Source organism: Meleagris gallopavo, chromosome 2 (assembly GCF_000146605.3).
Source record: "Meleagris gallopavo isolate NT-WF06-2002-E0010 breed Aviagen turkey brand Nicholas breeding stock chromosome 2, Turkey_5.1, whole genome shotgun sequence".
Lineage (NCBI taxonomy): Eukaryota > Metazoa > Chordata > Aves > Galliformes > Phasianidae > Meleagris > Meleagris gallopavo.
This window is the reverse complement of record NC_015012.2, coordinates 21,734,916-21,756,178: the sequence shown is the minus strand read 5'-3', so window position 1 is coordinate 21,756,178 and position 21,263 is coordinate 21,734,916. Positions and strand designations below refer to the sequence as shown.

The 21,263-nt window shown below is 35.3% G+C and overlaps 1 protein-coding gene across 7 annotated transcripts in view; it reads left to right on the top strand.

The window, feature by feature from the left end:
* SYT14 (synaptotagmin 14) overlaps positions 1 to 18,529 on the top strand; it is a 72,635-nt gene extending 54,106 nt beyond the window's left edge. For 5 of the 7 annotated variants that reach the window (XM_031552372.1, XM_031552371.1, XM_031552367.1 and 2 more), the window contains 2 exons: positions 5,163 to 5,352; positions 9,406 to 18,529. In XM_031552372.1, the coding sequence (XP_031408232.1) occupies positions 5,163 to 5,352; positions 9,406 to 9,719 (504 nt within the window). In that variant the 3' untranslated portion in view covers positions 9,720 to 18,529. Of the gene's footprint in view, positions 1 to 5,162; positions 5,353 to 8,264; positions 8,441 to 9,405 lie in introns of those variants that run through there. The other 2 variants (XM_031552368.1, XM_031552370.1) reach the window with 2 other exon arrangements.
* Positions 18,530 to 21,263: the final 2,734 nt, after the last annotated feature.

Genomic DNA, 21,263 nt, shown 5'->3' with positions numbered 1-21,263 from the left:
TAGTCATGGTTCCCAGGAAAGATCCCAGTACATTTTGAAAAGTATTTTAGGTTTGAAACATGCTTTAATAAAGCATCTAGTGCTTAAGTCAGTCATGAAGCATGTGGAGCCTCCAGGTTCAGTTGTCTGATTTCAGATTTCAGAGAGAAGATCTTCTCTCTGACTCTCATAGCAGATATAGATGATGGGCTCCAGGCTGATTGCTGATCTGGAGCCTGTGCGGTGCTCCGGCACTCATTGCTTTCTCAGTGAGCTTTTGCACCGAAGCTGACCAAGATTTTCAGCATTGGGCTGGTGATTACGAGGCGTGAATGCTTTTGTCTAAAATGTTGGAGGCGTGAATTCAGTTCCTGCTTTGCCTAGTTAGGATTGAAATTTCTCTAACCTCTGAGTTGTATTGCCATAGAAATAGAAAAAAGTAATGTGCAAAGAAGTTATTTAAAAGATTAGTGGTATAAGATTCACATTTAAAATTTGACAAGTAACATGCTGTGAATCAGATTTTTGTTGCTTGAAGGATTGTCAGCAAGGTTACATCTTTCCTGTGTATAATTTGGAAAGCCAAGAGATTCAGATGTTCTTGTTTTGCAAGCCTAGAGAGGCATGATTTTAACCTGTCCAATGAGGGAAATGAATTTCTAACTGTCCTCAGAGCATGATCCCGTTGTTCTTTGTGATCAGCTTCATTTGGCTTAAAATAATTTATAAGTAGAAATTCAGAATATACAAAAGTAACAGTAGGATATGAATATGTAAGTAACAAGTACCCTGTTTCAATAAATTTATGTTGAAGGAAGACAAATGAATTCTTTTTACGTATCTTATCGTTGTTGCATAGGTTTCTCTTTGTTGTGAGAGAGTGAAAAGATTATTAGAAAATACATCTTAGAGGTTCAGATTTTGCATCGTGTATGGTATGTGTTTTGTTCTAGTGGCTCTAGTGAAAAAACTGTTATTTTTAATTACTGACTTTCGTACACTAGGAATATATGAAATAGAAATAACATTTTATGGGAATGTTGTATTATGTATTTATCAAGAAGTGATTTTTTTCTAGATAAAACATGCAAATCATCAGGGAGAATATTTTGGAGTAATTATAGTTTTGTAGAATATAGTATGTATTACTCCTACAATGCAGTGAAAAGCAATGATTCTTGTAATTGTTGGTCAAATAAAATCAGCTTAGCTTTGTCAGTAAGTACTGTCCTGAAGTGTATGTGTTACAAAACTGAAGGTGAAAAATAATTCTTCATAATAGTAAGACTGAGCTTTGAACCAAATATTTGGAAGAGACTTTACCTAAAGTTTTTTGTTTGTTTATATTTACTGCTAATAAAATCCATTTGCTATGGCTACATTGAGAAAAACAGGTTAGAATTTTAGCACTGATGTTCTGGAAAGAACATCAAGATGCATTTCATCTCTTTGTACTGTGACAAGATCATCCATACCTTGTCATTTCATCTAAGTTCTTCAGATTCTGCAGTTAAGCTTTTTTTACATTTCTTACTAACCTATTTTGGTATTTCAGTGACCTTAAAAGGCATTTTCCTATTATGAAACCTTAGTCTGTTTTTCCTGCATATCAGACGACATGTAGTGTTTATAGTGAAAGAGAGGGAAGAATTATGAAAATCAATTTATATAGATAGATTATTTCAAACAATTGGACACTTTGGGTCTCAATATTACATTTCTCACAGAAAAACTACGCTATCATAGTGAAATAAACATAAGTTAAAGTTGGATCAAGTGCAGATTTCTACACATTAAAGCAGTCTGGTAGTACTGTAATGTCATAACATGAAAGCAAAGTTTCTATTCATGTTGTACCTGTTAGAAATTGCAGTATTAATGTTTTGTAATTTGGCACTTGATCATGAAGCTTATATTTTGAACAGGTGAAAATACAACTTCCTTTCTTGATGTGTAGCGCTCTCCTTGTATTTTGTCTATGTAAACAGGAAAAACAAACATAAAATCAAACTGAATTTGGAGAAGACTGTTATATTTTTAAGTCCCAATGTTGCTTGTAGACTTCCACAAAATCAGGTTAGTTACCTGATTGGCTCTGAATATCACAGAATACCTTCCTCAAAACCATGAAGGGCTTTCCACAGTTTTCCACAGTTTCACTTCCACATAGAGTCTTCCCATTTGCTTTCAAAGATACCCTAACAAAATATAATCTCACCTTCTTCTTCTCATTACCTCATATCTTTTAGCCATTTGCCCCCCAATTCTGCTTTCTTCCTTATTACAGGCACAGAAACTAGACATTTGGTATATGTTGTTTAACCTTGTTTTGGCGCAATAACATTTTCCACTCTGCTTCACATTTCACTATTTCATTTTTCTACTTCTCTCATTTTCTTTTATGTTAGAATTTTCTAGTTCAAAACTGAAAAAAATATGTTGAATTCATTGTGAAATAAAAGATTTCAAATTTTTTGTGCATGTGTGTGAAATGGTAAAAAAAAAAACAATTTGTTTAGGTTGTTTCTGCAGTGATTTTTTTTCAGTTGTGTTCAATTTTCAAGTCTTTGAGCATGTGGAAGGAAAGATATTAATAAATTAATTACATCCCAGGGATAGAACAGTATTCTTTATGTTTGAAACCTTCCTCCTGATTCAAAATAAAAGGCAAAATATTTTGTTTTAGAAAATATTGTAGAAGAGCATTTAAGTTAGACCCTCTCTCTAGTTTTTCATCAAAGCTACATCTACACATTGTTTCTCTTCTGCAGTTCTAAGGTACAGCCATTTAGTTACATTTCCCCCCCAGTTACAGATCCAAAACATCAGCTAAATTTCTATAATCTCTCTATTCAGCTATTGAGATCCTTTTCTCTGGCCTTGGCAAGTGCAGTCTTGTCATACTCTCAGCCAGTCAGGATTCTGCTGTAAAGTATAATATTTAAAGTATAATATGCTTCATCCTTATGTAATTTTGGAATATCATACTTAATTTTTCAATTGTTTCTTCTTTTCTCTGCTATATTGCACAGAAGCTACTTGTCTTCCCATTCAAAGTACTTCAGGAATTATTCCCATTCCATCATCTCTCATTTAGTATTTTACTGTTAGTAGAATTTTATTCTATTGTAATCAGTTTAACTTTGCGTAAGCGTGGTTAAACTGAGCCCTTTGGCTGAGGAGCTGTAGCTATCTTTACAGATAAGTGACATCCAGGGAAATGTGCTATCATCTCCTTGGTACAGATATCACAGCCATTTGAGGGCTTGGGTGGGAGTGTTTGCACAGCTGTTTGCCTCGTGTTATGTCTTCTTTTGGGCTTACAGCGTGATTGCAATCAAATTAGACAACAAAGCTTTGAACAGTATCAGGCTGACTGTGTTTAAATTCATGGTCCCAAAAATAATATGACAAAGCACCATAAGTACAATGTGTTAAATTTTTCGAAAACTAGATGTAAATAATAACTGCAGTGACAAGCTGAGATTTTCAATTGTGTGTGAGGTAAATACTGACTGCTGAATCAAGACATTGTTCTTTTCAACTTTCCACTTCGTTACTCTGTTGAAGTTCAGAATCAAAAGTTTCCTGTTTTGAGGGTGCTGTGAACAAGAGAATAAAGCACAATTAATAAATGCGTAATTAATTTTCAGCAATTTTGAATGTATAACCCATTTTAAGTTTATTCTCAGAATTGAATAAAGAGCTCCCAGAAAAATAATCAAAGATTTTAAATCGGAGTTTGCAGTTTGGAGTATGGAAGCCAGAGAATTTTCTTCAGGTCCTTCTTTAGTTGTAAGAATGTATTTGCTAACACCACTGGACGTTTAGAGATGAGGGGCTAGATTGCTACTAGAAGCTTCTATCAAATTTCTTGGATGTGTTCTGTAGAGAAGACCTAGTTAAAATGTTAGTGTGAAGGATATTCTAGGTAGGTCACTTATTTTTGTTGTTATCAACCCTTTTATAATTAGAGTTTCTGAATGAATTTGGATTTTTATGATGAATTAAGTTACTTGCTTTTAAAGTTAACTTTTATCTTGATGAGGATAGGTGTTATTTAGGTTACAGGACTGATCTTATGCTCGTGTCAGCTGTTGCTGGAAATGGTAGAGACATTTGGAATCATAATCCAATAATCAGCTTCACAAAATCATCATGACTCTTTGAAAGAGTTCTGCCAGATTCCCAAATGAGTCAAGCCATATTTGAAAAATCTGTGGATCTAATTTGTGTGTCTTTTTTCCCCCTCTGATAATCATAAATGGATGTTCTGATAATTCAAAGTTCTGTTCTTAGCTGTCAGCAGAGGTACAACAGAGGTACAACATGCCTGTGCAAGAAATCAGGAAATAAAAGTAGAAACAACTTTTGTGATTTCCATGGCAATTTACAGAACGTTTTGTTTGGTTGTATTTTTTTTTTTTTAAACGGGGGGATTAAAATGATAAAAGTGAATATTAGAAAATCCAGTCAAAGATTTGACACAAGGAGAATGTATATGAGAGATCTGAATTTTCTTGGAGCTTGCATGGTAGAAATTAATGCATCATTGCTGACTGTTGGGGTAACATTCTTCCTTTACCAGAACCTTTCCACTTAGGACAAAGGTTCTGTTACAATTCTGTAATTCTGGATCAGTTAAATTCCTTGTAAGCTAATTTGTTCTAGAGAGAGTGCATTTTTCTATTTGCATGTATTCTGTTATTTTACTAGTCAGAAATTCTCGGTCTAGACAATAACATTTACAAGGAGTGAATAAGAATTTCCTGCATTTTGTTAACTTCAAAATTCCACTACTGTTTTCCATTCTTGTGAAGTAAAGGAAGGCTGCAACGTTTTCATTCTCCAAGAAACTAATTATATTACGTTTCATCTTATCAATTGAAATAAATAGGGACCATGAAAATTGCTTTTCATCTTCTACAATTATTTATCCTGAATGATGAGAAATGGAAACACAAAATCAAGAATTATTTTAATTCCAGACTACTTCAAGTTTTTGTTACCTCTAGCATGTGTGAACTGATAGTATACTAAGTATGTTTCTTCTTGGGTGATTGAATGGAACTTCTGTTACTGTCAGTGAGCTGCTCTTCTAGTTTCTAATGTATTATTCTAAAAATTATCTTCCCAATAACATTGTTTGATAGAATTCATAGAACTTCTTGTGTGTTTTGTAGGGTTGTGACTCTCAAATGAGCATGTCAGAAGTATCCTGCAGTGAAAGTACCTCCTCTTGTCAGTCTCTGGTGCACGGCTCAGCTCCAGAAATCCTCATTGGCCTCCTTTACAATGCTACAACTGGAAGATTATCAGCAGAAGTGATAAAAGGCAGCCACTTCAAAAACTTGGCAGCAAACAGACCACCCAGTGAGTGAAAATCGTTTTTCATCCTAATGCTTCTGTACTGGTGGGGCTCTTAGTAGTAAGGACTTCAATGCTATAATTTAGTCCTGCCCAATCAAAATGAAATAGAGCAATCATCAACTAATCTGTTTCATGTTTTATATTTCTAGTCAGTTGGGAAATAGCAAAAATCTAAAATTCAAAATATTAATTGTAAGTTGACAAGCCTGCTTTAATTTTTCATGATGACTGACTAATAAATTACCTTTATCATACTGATTAATTGCTAAATTACTAATGCCTCACATCACAGGCCAAGAATAAAAAGTTAGTGTTTAAAGAGAAAGTACATGCCAGTTGATATTAATATAAACACTATGAACAGTTACTGCTCTTCCTAGAGGGTTTGATACTGAAGCCTTTGATTGCTTATGTGCCTATGTATATGTGGTAGAAATGTATTTGATTTAGGAATGTCAGCGAAAACAATGTAGAAGCAAATTGAGACCTTTGGTATATATATTGTGCAGAAGGAAGATATATAATCAGCATTTGTTCAAAAATATGTTTGTCTGAAATATCTGTGAGATTCCTATAGTTTAAATTGAGCCAGATGGAATGTCACACGCAGAGAATATTCTTACTGTCTCTAATTCTTTGATAAAGCTTGAGAAAGCTCAGTAACAAACTTTTAAAACTGTTCTGTAGATGTTGAGTCTGATTTACATTAGTTGTAGCCAGACTTACTTACCTGTTCCCCTTGGTTTGGTCTTGAGGCTCAGGTTTTAGCCTGTCTTTCTGTTTTGTAATCTTCAGATTTGTATAGCACTATTAGATTATCCAGCAGGCTGCCAACGTTTTGTAAGTGATTTTCACATCTCACTTTGCCTTCAGAGTTTAGGAAGTAAGCCAAACAAGTTGAGACTGATGCTGTCGTCTTTCTTTCTTGACCCATGTTTTATTTCAATCATTAATTACATTTGGCTCAGCTGTATTCTGTTTTGCTCTCTGTATATTTTTCATGCTGACTTAGCCAGCTTTCATTAACATTACCAGAGAAGGAAAGCCAAAGATGAATCTCAAATACTTTCTTATAAGTAGGTAGCTCCCCCAGAATCACCTATTTGGAGACAAAGCATAGAAATAGATTGGAAAAGCCAAGAAGAGCCAAGGACAATGGAATCTCTAGGGAGAGTCAAGTTTTTCCATTTTGAATATGCAAATTAGTTGGGGGTGGAGAGTCTGTACTTGTTTTGAAGACAGATAGGCTAATTCCCTTGTGGGTTAATTCACAAAGTGTGTGCTTGTGTTAACAGTTATGTACACAACTGGGATCAAAATTTTTGGTTTCAGATTGCATAGAACATGACACAGCCCTGTAATAACATGTTCTGTCTTACCCTTTATGGAAGAAAGATTTCTTGATGACAAAAGTTTCCAAATAACTACTCTTGCTTGTTATCTTTTGTCATCCCCTCTGCAAGGTAGGAGGAAGTTTTGATATTCATAATAAGTCTGCTCGTTTACACAAATGTGGGTTTAGAGTTTTATTTCTAGACAGCTGGAAGGTAGTACACCCTTTAGGTCTGGTAAGACAGTGCAGAATATTGTGGAGTTCAGATTTCTCCCATGAATTGTTTTGTGCATCCCCACCAAGTGAAAACTTCTTGGAAATTCCTGGAACCAGGTGCATGTTTGTCATTCCCTAATTTCCTGCCAAGTGCATTGTGGCTATACACCAGCCTCTCTCACAGTTTCCACAGAAGGCACATAAGGTTGATGATGAAATGCTCTGACCTCATTTTTTCTTGAATCATCAGTGGTCTGGAATCTTTAGGAGTGTTGGAAATCATGTTCACAGGTCAGTTTTTGCTTAGATTATGAGAAACTGCAAGAGGAAGGGTAGCGATTATTCTTTCTCTCAAATAATCCTTTTGATATTCTAGAGTTCATTAACTTATTTTTTTTTTGTGAAATGCTTCTGCAGCAAGTAGGATTGAGTCCTACGTTTCTGGTTCTTGGTAGTCTGTCTTCTTCTATGGCGTGTTTCTTATATTATTCAGTGTCTCATTTAGCAACTAAGTACAAGCAAATAGGCCAAATCCTATAAGCAGTCCAAGCATGTTAGAATGTGTCTTGGTTTCTCTTGTGACAGTGTGTATTTTGTGAAGGAAAAGAATGTTTCCTAGTATATCTTAATTTATTTCTTTTTTTTAAACAAGGTATGAGTTTTTGCACATTAAATGCATGTGTGTATATGCACACAAAATCCATAGACATCAGTTTTAATAAGTGAGATCTGTACATTTTGTATAGAGAGATCCATATATGAAATTCAGATTTAAGCCTCTCTCAGCTTTTTCTAAAGCTTGAGTTGCAGTCATTCTTATGTCCAACTCCATCACCACTCAAGAACTAAAGTATTACAAATATGTAGCCATAACTGTAACATCTAAGAGCAGTAGAATCTTATTTTTTAGTACAGTGATATTTTGCTTTATTGCTTTTCATGTAAGAATTATAGCCACTGTGTGCAGTTTTTCTAATATGCTGGAGTTTGCATGAAAAAGCATAAGGGTTGATAAAATGGATAGTGTTCTTTACCCAGTCTTTTATAACCTAATCACTTTCATGATTCTTTCTGTGTTCTCTGTGCTTTAGAACCCAGTAGCTATAACTGCTAAGACAATCCATTATACAAACAGTGTAATTTCTGTTCAAGATTACACAAAAACTGCACAAAAGTACCATTTCATGAAATTATACCCAACAATCCTTTTGTTCAATCCTTTTTCTGATCTATGCTGCTAAGATTTTGTGTTCTTCAAGTCCTGTGAATAGTGTTTCCTCTTAAACTTTAACCTTAGATCCTCTCTCACCCAGCTATTGACATCTGGTCATTATTTCTTTTACTGCTTTCCACCCCCTGTTGTCAGATGGACTGTTCTGTTGTCTAAAACACTTGATAGGTGGACAGGTTTATATAATTCGAGGTGAGTTTCTGTAGAAACTAATTGGATGTTGTCTTTTTCATGCAAAGAAAACTTGCCAGCAGTAAAGCTATCCACAGCTGCCTACCATACTGGTTTATAAATGTGTGTGCTTATTATTTCTTGCACTCTCTCATCAACAAGTTGCGTCTATCTCTGATTATGGATGGTGGAATTTCAAGGTACCTGCAAAATGAAAGTGTGCAATGCGTTTCTTTTTAGAAGAACTTCAATTTTTTAAAATTATTCAGTAACAGTACAGTTACAAAGAATAAAAAAGAAAAAAAAATCAGATTACTTAATACAGTTATATGTTTCTTAAAATCAGTTATAACTTCATGAATACATATCCTTCTGCAGGAGCATGACTTAGTGCTTCCAGTCATGTGGAAACAGATCTTTAAAAAGAACCATTTATACCATTTATACTGGCATTCAGTGTGTGCTAGCCACATTTATTTGCATCAGATTCCTGTGTCTACTTCCTAAGATCACTAAACAAGATATGTTTTATGCTAGCATACTGAATTATGTTAAAAAACAAAAGTGTATTATTTCATGAATTTAAGAATTAAAAGCTCATATTGTGCAAAATTCCACCTTTGGATGCACTTTGCAAGGTTTTGGTCTTAAAAATGAATAAACTCAAAAAGCCCAAAGTGAGAACCACATCCATGCAGAGATTATTCTTAAGCACTTAATTTTGGCTGTTGTGATATCATCACTGCATATCAACATGTGTTTTATTTTTATTTCTCTTCTCTGAAAATTCAGTGGTATGCTTTACAGTGTTGTGGCTAGTTTGAGCTTGCTAAGTGTTAATGCAACTTAAGTTTGCTTGGAACAAATGGGGACTGGATGGGAAGAAGGATTATGAGGTATACCTTTAATTTAAGCCATTTACGTAGTACTGAAGCCAGTTAATTTGTTACTGTGTTTGTAATATTTTGCTTACATGCCATCTTTTTCATGTGTCTAGTCTGAGCTGTGTTCAGTCAGCCTGGTATACACCATATCCTTGAGTCTTGCAAATATCATCAAAAACTTTTGTTCTATCTGATATTCCAAATTATGATTTATTTTGTAGATACATATGTTAAATTAACACTCCTGAACTCCATGGGGCAAGAGATGTCCAAATGCAAAACTTCAATCCGACGAGGACAACCAAATCCAATATACAAAGAAACCTTCGTTTTCCAAGTGGCGCTGTTTCAACTTTCGGATGTAACGCTCATCTTGTCTGTATATAATAAGCGCAGCATGAAACGAAAAGAGATGATAGGGTGGATATCCTTAGGTCTCAACAGCTCAGGAGAAGATGAACTCAACCACTGGACTGAAATGAAAGAATCTAAAGGACAGCAAGTATGTAGATGGCATACTTTACTAGAATCTTAATGAACTGTTCAAAGTGCAATCGTGGTTTTAAGGGAATTTTGTCTTTTGAGATGATGATCATTTCAAGTCACAGTCTGCAGATTTGTTGCGGAAGTGAAAAATGAAAATTGAGAACAACATTCCATCTTAAAGAGGGCACAACCTGCAGAACAATGGGATTTAATGTATAATCTTCACTTAGTATCAAACACTTCGTTGGTGTCAGAGGAGCCTTGCTGTATGCAAGTAGGTTAGCAGTCCCTCCCCCATCCACCTGATGCTGTATTTGTTTGGATTTGTTTTGTGTTTTTCAATTCAGTAATATTTTATGTGAACTTTTCCAAATTGATGCAAGCTCCTTATTGTGTACTTTTTGTAATGCTCTAATACTGTAGCTTCTGACCTGCCTGCAATCAGACTAAGGGTCAATAATTTGCACTATGAGAAAAAGTTGATGATCTGTAAAGCAAAAAACAAACAAACACCAGTACCAAACAGGAAAAAAAAAAACCACCCCACACCAGGGGAGAAGAACATTTAGTAATACCGCATATATGAATACAGTGTTGTTTTGCACTGAGTTCCTTTCCAGGAGCTGAGTACAATTAAGTTTTCATTTTTGATATGCAGTTGGTTTGAAAAACACTAGCATTTGGGCATCAGGTGAACTTTGACATAAATGTTTCTTCAGTATGTGACAGGAACGAGCTCTATCTATGGCATAAATTGGGTTTTTCCCCTTTGCCTGTACTTCTGCCTAATCCAAAGAGACCAGATCAGTAGTTTGGTCCCTTCCAAATCTCCTTAGACAGGTTGTACTGTAAAACTATGTAACTTTCTGTTGAAAGCACCTTCTGTGTTCATGTATTCCAATGTAGGAAGCTCACAGAGCATGATTTTACTAAAATATTTTTGTGTTAAACAAATCGATATGGGTTTCTTTAAAATGTCAGCAGTTAGAAGCTAGGTTTGAAAGACTGAAGATAGCGGCAGCAGCTGAACAACACAGAACGAAGGAAATAAGTTATGACTGGTTAAAACAGACATCTATTTGAAACTCTTCTGAGCTGTTTTAGGAACTACTCAATGCTGTTTGTTGGAAATACAGAGCAGACCAGGAGTTTTTTTACCTTTCTTCTTAGAGAAGACAGCATTAGTGAGTTTTTGGTTTTTTGTTTTTCTTTTTAGGGATTTGCCAGCTATTGAATGAATTTTCATGCCCAAAATAGAAATTTTTATTGTTTATGTTCAGGTTGGGAGGCACAGCTTTCTAACAACACAGTAGAGAAGCCACAGTATCACAAGGAAGTTCTCTATCAGATAAACACTTCTGGCTTCTACTGAAATTAGGAAAATGACTGTGTGTCCAAGACTCCAGTTTGTTCCAAATATTTTAGAGGGAATCACACTAATTGTCTGACTGCTGAAACCAATTCAGATTAGTGAAATTGTCAATTATTGAGTAATTATTGTTTTTAAAAGCTTCCCAATTCAAATATTCTAATTGTCTGTAGTGATGTTTCATTTGCTTTTGTTACCGCAAAGAAAGCAAGCATATTTGTTTTCTTATAAATGATGTTGATGTCTTACTAGTATGAAACCTCACAGACTGTTTTAACACATGGTAGGTAAAGAGTGAAGTTTAGGATTTTTGTTGAGAGAATTAGTGGTAGCCTAGAGCGTTCTGATTAGGACTTTTTTTTTCTTTTTAAGTTGAATTTATTTGTAATACCTTTGAACAATCCTGGCTTTAGGATATACAGTCAAGTATAGTGAGATTGGAGACAGCAACTATAGTGTAAGATATTTCATCTAGTTCTCAAATTCTCCCACTAGTTAACAATTTCACTAGGGCCTTTCTAAGGGTACTGTAATTCCGCTTAGTTTATTTGGTGCCTTCTGATGGGTTTATTTGCAGTGCCGGGTTTTCTGGTTTTAAAGATTTAAGATTTAAATATTAGCAGGCCTTTTTTTTTTAATCTTATATTGCACTGCTGCTTATTTATGGAAGATTTATTTACTACATAGAAATAATCCAAAAACTCTTGAACTTGGAAAGATCTTGCAGTGCTACAATACAGTTTGTTTCTTCTAGTCCTTGTTGTTCTTCAATTTGTGAAGTGCAGTGTTGAGTATAGCCTTTAATTAAAAAAAAACAAATGTTAATTTTATATGCATAAGGAAATTGCTCAGATTTTTCCCAATCCTTTTCTCTTTCCTGCAATAGAAATTCTGACTTAAAAGCTGATCAAAAGCAATTTTTCAATGGACATGGAACCATTTTCACTCATTCTGTTTGTGGATATTCTGATGCTTTTTTTCCTGAAGCTGAAATGTATCTCTTAATGATTGTCTCTTTGAACAGGTTTTGCTTTATAAAATAATGTATAGTATTTAACAGCAGAAATGGAAGAAGTTGATTCTAATGGAGGATATATTTAATGTTGCCACTGAACAAATGAAGAAGCCAGTTTGGAAGGTGCAGCATATGACCTCTTACAGAATCCAAATTAAACCAGCCACGTCGTGACTTGGGTTTCTGTCTGTAGGTTGCATTGTTTCAGTTTTACATGTAATCAGTCAGATTAGATTTCTAAGATACTGAATCCTTGATTTAGACACAGCAGAGATTTATAGTAATCTCTGTTGGACACACTTGGGAAAAGGAATCTCTTTCCAGATTATGTGACTCTTCTCATGGTATCTAGTTCCAGTTTGTGCTTCACAGAGGAAAGTTTGGTTAATTTGGGTTTATTCACTGAAGGCTGGAAACTGTAAAGAATGGAAATGAATATATAATTTTCAAGTGGTAGAATATTGATTTTTCCGTGTAAAACCAGTCACAGCAATAATTGGATTCACCCTGGCATTTTTACAAATTAGTTACAGTGTCAGTGGCTGTCACGTTGTTCTTTCTTCATAGATGCCATTCTTATGCTTTGTTTGTCATTTTGTTCATCTGGTTGTTTTAAGTGAACCAATACTTTCCCATTTGAAATCTGCCTTGGATATGTAAGACCCTGCATAGGGGTTTATTCATATACTGTGTTTATGTGCATTCAGCTAAGTCTCAAGCGTGGAAGAGAATTTCTAAAGAACAAAGTGTTCAAAACAAATTAGAAACGGGCATTTGTGTTTTTCTCAGATTTGTCTGTGTCCTTCATAGCTTTTTATTGCTTATCTTTATTCAAAAGTACAACTGGTACTTGGAAGAGTTTACCAAATTGTCTAATTGCTTTTCTGTTTGTCAATATATTACATAGAGATGAAAACTCTTGAATGGAATATTTCCTGCCAGCAAAGGTTTAAGTGTAGAATAGTGAAGTTTTTACAGGCTCTATTCTTGAAAATATTCCATCCTTTTTGCATATAATCTAACTATTTTGGTGTTTAGAATATTTCACATAGATCTTCTCAAAGGTAAACTCTTCCTGAAGATAATAAATATGGGAGAAGATGGGTTAGTTCCTTTCAAAATCTGCGGTATGGGCAAGATTGCAATCTGTACAGAAGTGTGAAATCACTGTTCAAGAGGATGAGAGAGGACTTGCAGTCCCTGTAGGACATTGCTGTCTCCCACATATTCGGAGACATGGAGTAAGCAGAGCCATGCTTTCACTCCCTACTCAGGGGGTAACGCTGGTGAGATTCAAAGGTTGGTACTGTGGTGCTGCTTCAGGGTCAGCTACGCTGTAACTACACATTGAGTCTGACAGCAAAGGCAGGAGCCAGGCTAGGTGTAAGTTCTGCTATTGGAGAAACGTGATGTAATTTTTCAATCCAGTTACATTTGCAATCCTCTAATCTAATTAATAATTAGATTACAAAATAAGGTGAGCCTTTGGGGTTAATGTATTTGCTTTTATTGGAGGTAAAGGTTATTTATCAGTGTAGAGAATACTGAAGCTGAAAACTGTTTGGGTTTGGGTTTGTTTTTTTTTTTTTTGTCATTTGCTCTAGGAAATATTTTCACCTATAAATTCTTGCAACTGTTCTGATGCAAATGCAGTGCTTTTTCAGAGTTTTGAAGCAATGTTTTTGTTGTATAAAAGTTGTTTGTGTTACTGATTTATTCTCTTTACTCCCTAATGATTTGCTCCTGCTTCGAGCACCTTGAGAAGCTGTCCGTGGCAGTCAGTGCAGCTTAGAAGTCAAAGGCACCCTGCACTCTTACCGTAACGTAATGGTGCAAAATCCTGTGATCTGTCCAACTCTCTAAGTTTTCTGAAATGTAAATCATCAGTTCTAATATGATGAAGCAGAAGACAAGACAAAAACGTTTTTTCATGGAGACTTTTTAATGTATGAATTGAATACAGATTGCTCTTAACATGTATGAATTCTAACAAAAAGTCTGTGCTAAAATAAGAGAATGATGTTTGATGGGAAACTTCTTAGTCTGAGCTGTTCCAGCTTGAAACTAACAGCACAATGCTTTTTCACTTATCCAGGAGTTGTGCTGAGCCTTTTTTCATCACACTTTTCTGTATGGAAAAAAAAAAGCTATCTTGTCTAAAGCAGGCTTTAATATTACAGCTTGTCAGTTGCAAGGCAGATTGACTTCATCCTTAAGCTGAATACTCAGTAGCAATTCAACATTCATTTAATTCTCTCACAGATGTGCATGTATACCTGCCGCTAACATCAGTGAGAGGAACCTATGGGATCATCAGGAGAGAAGACCTGACCCTGAAAGTGTTACGTGTGATATGATCAGTAGATTAGAAAAGTGATACAGCATGGCACCTGCAGCACAGGCAGATGAGATTCCAGTGATGAATAGAAAAACAAATATCAAGGTACCACCACAAACTCATTATTTAGTCCTTTACATATCTCTTATTTTTGTTTCTTCTTTTCTTATGGATATGGAATATCTTAAAAACTTAATAGTAAAAATGTTAAAGCAATCACCAAACATCTTGATTGCTTGCGCTGGAATATTCAGCAAAGTTTATTGTTAGAACAAGCTGTCAATAATTTTCTATTTTGTTGGTCTACTTAATGAGTAGCCAGATCTTTTAGTTTATCGCAGCTGTGTTTCAGACTACTTTGTTCTGGTAGTAATTTTTCAGGGGAAAGTCACTGGAGCATTTGTTTCAGTGAAATGATGCCTGATGAAGAGACGTCATCTGAGAGTGAAAGCATTAAAATAAGAAATGGCTTTCACAAAGTGGTAGACTCCAATTCCATCTGTGGAGCCTTGTGGTCCTTGGAGGGTCCTTCTCATAGAAAGTGTCATGTGCATTGTAGAAGCGTATACATGCAAATCTGCACATGCTGCTCTTTGTGCGATCCCCAGGGCTTTTAACCTAGCATATTTTACAGAGAAGAGTAGGTAAGTAGATAGTGTTTATGTGCAGGGTGAGTACAAACTGGCCTACAGTGATGTGGATTAGTTTAGCCTTAAGAACTTACCACTGCCCCTCCTTAAGTTCAAGCAGGGTTTCTTCCTTTCTGCAGACTATGCAGAAATCTTCAGCACTTAATGTATTTGTTTGTGTTATGCCTACCTGAATATGGCACAACTATTCTAATGTTAGCAAGCTTAGTGCATATTTGACATGGTGTGTCTGAACTAATAGTTGGTCTGATACTTCTTGGACCAGGTTTTGCTTGTATAACATAGAATAAAATCTGTACAGGGAGGAATGGGCAGGATTTAGGGAAGTGGATAGTATTGCTGCTTTAGGGATGAAGTCCAAGAAACAGCTAAGCCCAGGAATTGGGCAGTCATTCGCTTCTTGGAAGCATCTGCTGATAGAGTGGGTACAGTCCTGCCAAAAGCTGCCCATCTCTGAGGATAATGCTCAGGAGAGCAGAAGCAGTAATGCCATGCTACATGGAATACCTCGTGGACATTCAGGGATGTAATTGATGTCATCCTCTTTCTCTTAAATGTGAGGAGTCTCGCCCATTGTACCAAGTTAATTCCTTTGCTGCATTTTGCAAATTCTATGGGCAGTCACTGCATGCCTGGGGTTTAAAATGGATTGCTTTATAACTTTTAATTCATTTTCAAAGCATGATTTTGAATTTTCAGGATTAAGCAGAAGCATTATCATAGCTTTAAGATGTAAGGTAATTTCTTGGCCATAATGCAAGCAAAGGGCAGGGCTTTGAACAAGTTTTGATAGGAAATTTTGCAAATGGCTTATTGTGATATTTTAAGAAAATTTCTAAGCAGTTGAATGTATTAGGGAATATTTACAAAAAAAAAAGAAGGAAAAAAAAGGAAATAGAGTGATGATCTTTTTTTACTACACAGCTAATTTGCTGTCCTTTCCAGTAAACCACAAGGTTCATTAGTGCTCCGTACTGTTTTGTTTATGATGATAACTGTTTTTAATGTGATTTTCCTGATAAAGTGTAATTAGTGAAACCTTTTATTCAATTTTTCCCTTTCTTTGCTTTTTTTAAGGAGAAATTTCTCCTTATATAGTATATATACTTTCTTACAGAGCTTTCTTACCTATTTTTCTATAAGATGATTTAACAATCTGAAATTAAATGCTCTATGAGCAAGCTATATCACTGTTACACAATCTAAAGTGCTAATATAATGACTAAGGGCCTGAACCTACTGCCTTTCACTCAGGTTTTGGTTTAACCACACTTCTTTCACGTTGTGTAGTACCTTTCCCCATAAGCAGCTCCATCTATTTCTCTGGAGTGACTCAGAGAAAGGTACCATTAACATGAGTAACGGTGGTAAAACTGAGCCTCCCCTCCATTCTTAGCGGGACATCTGTCGTGAGTAAAGGCTGCTGGCTCTGTCCCAAAAGTGTAGTTATAGATTATAGTTCCCTTGATCTTCAGTAATTTTGAACGTGTTTTCCGGTGACTATAAGCTAATAACTGATTGTAGTGAATACAAATATTGAATTGTGCTGTTGTCAGCAAGGTAATTAAAATGTGCTTCACATTTTAATTCATTCATTGGGATATAAGGAATTGGGTTTGTAAAGCATTATGTTACATAGAGATAGCACACATTCACCACATTTTTAATAAGTATATGAAATAAATGGTATGTAGCATTTTCTTGCATACTTTTATACTGCCTGTACGCCACCGATGCACTCGGTGCCTTGTTTCTTATGAGACCAATATGTAGAGAAACTAATGTATCACGTGTAAGCAATGTTACTGCAACTCAAGAGCTCTCTTAACCTGATTATCCCAGAAAAGGAGGTTTCCAATAGCGGTACAGTTTGACACGATGCATTTCCTTGAGGCTTTCCCCTTTCCTCCCTCATCCTGCCTTTCCAGAAACCTCCTCACACGACTGTTCGTTCCCAGCTGATTCCTGTGTCTGATGTAAGTCACATGGTGTTAACCAAAGAACCAAGGCTGTTTCTAATTCTTTGGACAAACAATGTTTTGACTCGCCGTTATTCAAAGACAGAAATTACATAATAGATCTTTTTGAATAAATATAAAATGAGCTTCTGTAAATGTGACTCACAGCTGAGAATTTGAGATACCTCTTTTCTGACTGGCTGTGCATTATTGTAATAGTAGCAATGTGCTTGTTTTCTATTTCTTTGTGTTTTTTAATCAAAGCCACATCACAAAAATAAGTCAGTGCTGTCAAATTAGCTTATTTTACTCATTTTATACATAGATCTGAAATGTGCAATTTTGAGAACAGATTCAGCTTTTGTCCTGGTGTTGTACAGTAACTGTCTAGCATATACTGGTCGTATGGAAACAGACTCATGCTGCATTATATGTACGTTTCCTAACTGTATCCTCATCATTGGATAATTTATGTAATATAACATGGTTTTCAACTAATGTTTCAACTTAAATTTCCTTGAAATTCGGAGCATGTATAGCCTTAAACATTTAAGACACCAAGCACAGTTTTAAAGGGAAGAGGTTATATTTCAAATCCTGTTTAGCACAGAAATGGAAGAATTATTTTTATATGTCAATCAAAGATCATAGAAAATGGGTATTATGCAGTCATGTTACCAACCATGCTCCTAATTATATGCTTTCATAAAAAGCATTTTGGCTGAACTTTTTAGACATGAAACATCAGTGCTCATTTTCCTTTTTGAATTTGCTGATTTTGTTGTTGTGCTTTCATTTTTGTACAGAATCTTGGAGTCTGTGTTTTCTCTGCTTTCAGGATTCTCGAGCTTCTTTTCCTATGCTGTGTTTTTAAGTTGAATAAGCAGTAATTACAATTCTACAATTTCTTTTTTTTAATTTATTTTGATAGTAACATGGAGTGAATGACTGTTTTCAACTGTTTACGTAGCTTATTAAATTCTTAAGACTTTGTTCGAATCTGTCATTATAACCCAGATGAAGACATTCCTTTCATGGCGTCTCAGTCCCCAGCAGGTGAAAATAGAGTTCTGGCAATGAGTGTGTGGATCTGCATATTGGGTGTCAAATAGTGAATCCCTGGAAGGATTTATAATTATGTGTCACACTGTATCTACAGCATCTCTACTCGTGTGATGTCAGATACTTCTTGTTTTCTTTATTATTAACTAGCAAAAAAACGACTTCTATCATTTTGTGCTAGTGTATATTAAACTTGAGGGTTTCCAGTGTGCAAGATTAGTTAGTGTTTTCAGCATTATTTCTGTAAAAAAATAATAATAATAACAACAAAGCTGGTCTTTCAATGTATGCATTCCACTACTATTCTGATTTTTGGCAAGAGGCAAAATGTCACCAGCCATTTGTCATTGTATTTACCTGTACAGCACAGGTAACTTTAATTCCGTGTTGGTTTGATGAAAACATGCTACGGTATACTTTCAGACTGTGGATCTGTCACATTAAAATAGTCATTTTGCATACCTGAAGCTTTGCAGCTGCCATTTTCTATTTTGTTTGCTCTCTCTATTTGCATTGATTACTCTGTGAAATGTATTTCTGTCAGTTTTGGGACAGGAATGATATCCTTTGGTTAATTCAAAATATTTTCTGTGCGTGGAATCGGCTTTTTGCACGTCGACTTAATTCCTGGAAAGTATTCGAGAAAAGGAAAAATACTTTTAAAGCTTGGTGTTGTCACTTTCCTTTGGAATCCATTAGATCTTAAACACACATACGAGGCTTTATTTTTTAGGAGATAGTAACACTTTGTCAAGTATTTGAACTGCTGTCTGCATTAGAAGAAAAACTTAAATTCTGGCTCTGTTTCTCAATTTCCTAAGTTTCCACAATTTCTAGCCATTTCTCAGTCTTTATTGGTGTCATGAATCTTCTACTGGAAAATTTTAGATAAACCAGTGTGATAATGTTCTGACAAATATGATGTGTATATACTGGTAAATAAAGACACACTCAGGTGACAATGCTGACTGACTTTGGAAATTGGCTTGCAGTTCTCTTCTGGGGTTATATATGATTCTTTGTACTTCTTTGTCCCGCATGTATTTCTGAAGAACAGTCACAACTAAAATACTTAACTTCCACATTCTGCAGAAGAAGTAGGCTGAAATACTGGAAGTCAAACATAAAGAAACACTTTCCATAGGTAACAGTTATAATGTCATTGTGAACCAGCCGAGATCTTCTATTCTACTGCTTCTATACTACTCTAATGTTTGTGTTATCTGTTAGGAAAAAAGTTTTCTGGGCTCTCATGGCAGTTCTGCTTTACAGTGTGCCTGGATGTATGTATATATTAATATGTATTAGTAGACATCCCTATCCTAGAACTAGGAAGACTTGAGATAGAGGTTTCTATTGTTTCTTCCCATTTCCGCAGATGAAAGGAGCATAGCCCAGTGAATCATCTGGACCCACCCTTGTCATCTGTGCACATCCTAGGACTTCTACAAACTGGATAACGTGGCACTTGCTAGTTTTAAGGCTGGCATTTTCAAAAGGCAATATACTTAAAAATAACTTGCCATTCCATATGGCAACTGGTACATATTTGATAGTTAACAAACTTCAACAAGAGCACTTAATGTGTGCCCATTTCTTTTGTCAATGTCATAGGTATTTGATAACTCTTATCAATATGGGAAAAACATGGTACAAGACCTACTAAAACATGATTCATGTGAGCTATCAGATATTTCTTTAAAAACTGAGGATTTATGAAGCTGTGAAAATGTGGAAGAAATGAAAGAAATATGTAGTCAACATGGTAATAATTGTTCACCATTTCTGAACAGAATCACAGAATCACAGAATTGTAGAACAGCAGTGTTATTGATAGAACAGCAATGTTCTATCCAAAAATCACAACCTAAAAGAGTTAATACACGTTATGTATGAAATCCAACTTGAGCTCTATGGGTGGCACCTTTCGGTCACCTGGGTTCCACACAGGTAGCTGAACAGAATTAGGTTAATGCTCATAGTTCCCAAATAGCTTGTTGTGCAGGGACACATGTTTCTGAGCCAAATTGCATCATTTCTATGCAGATGTACCTTCACTTGTCAAAGGCTCTCTCTGAATAGTTGTCTTCATACAGCAAATTCCACACTAGGTATTATTTTAGAATCTCTTTGAAGTCACTAGTTACTCGTTTCCCAAAGCTCCTGTGGTTAAGGGCCGTCTCTCATTTTCCTGCTGAAATCTGTAACCTGCATTTTCTCTCTGGTGTTGTTGTTTTTAGAGTCCAGCAGTGTGATTCTAATTTAGTGTTCAATTCACATTAGACGTGTGTTTTACTTGTAAATTACCCTACTTTTCTAAAATCAGCGAGAGCAATAGTAAGGCATTTTGTTACCTGCTTATCATTTTGAGCAGCTGCATTTCAGCATAGGGGTTCTAAAAAGGCAGGTTTGCTGTTGGGAATAGTAAGGATAAAAGGAAGCAAGGAAGCCTAAAAATGTACAAATGAAATAAATTATCATCAAGTACGATCATGCAACAAATCACTTGGGGTTTAGATAAATGATTTATTATTAAATTCAAAACCTAATAGGTTTGTGTGTTCTGAATGTAGTTTATAGTGGTTTGTTTTCCACTTAATTAGAAGCCTTGCATTTCATCTTATTAATAATGAAAATCTTCTTGTCAAATAGTGTAAAATCATGTTGAACTAATATGTATATTTTAGAGGCAGAATAAATCCTCCCCCATTGCATTTCATATTATTTCACTGCATTATGCAAAGAAAAAGAAAAAAAAAAAGACATTCTGCTTTTAATTTTGCTAGTTCAAAATAAGGAAGCTCAATCTTTCATTCATGTTTGAGAAAGTCCAGAGCTGTAATGACGACGGTTCAATCTCTGTAGCCACTGTTTACAATTAAAGGGTAATTGTAAGCAGGTATCCAGAACACCAGGCCAATTCATCTCAATAAATAATAATATAAAGGATTATAATCAGTAATTAAAACTGATCCTGTTGTATCAGTTCTGTTGCAGCAGTGTAACAGTTAAGAAAGGGAACAGGCGCCAATCTGCCAAAGGAGATGAGGTTTGTATCCCGTTTGATTATCAGAGCTAGGAACGCATTTTCCATCACATCACAGCATTTGCACCTGCTTGTGCTGAGACTTAAAATACCAGTAGGCTAAAACATTGGTCACAAGCCTTTGATAATTAATGCTTTATCAGAAAACATCTGGC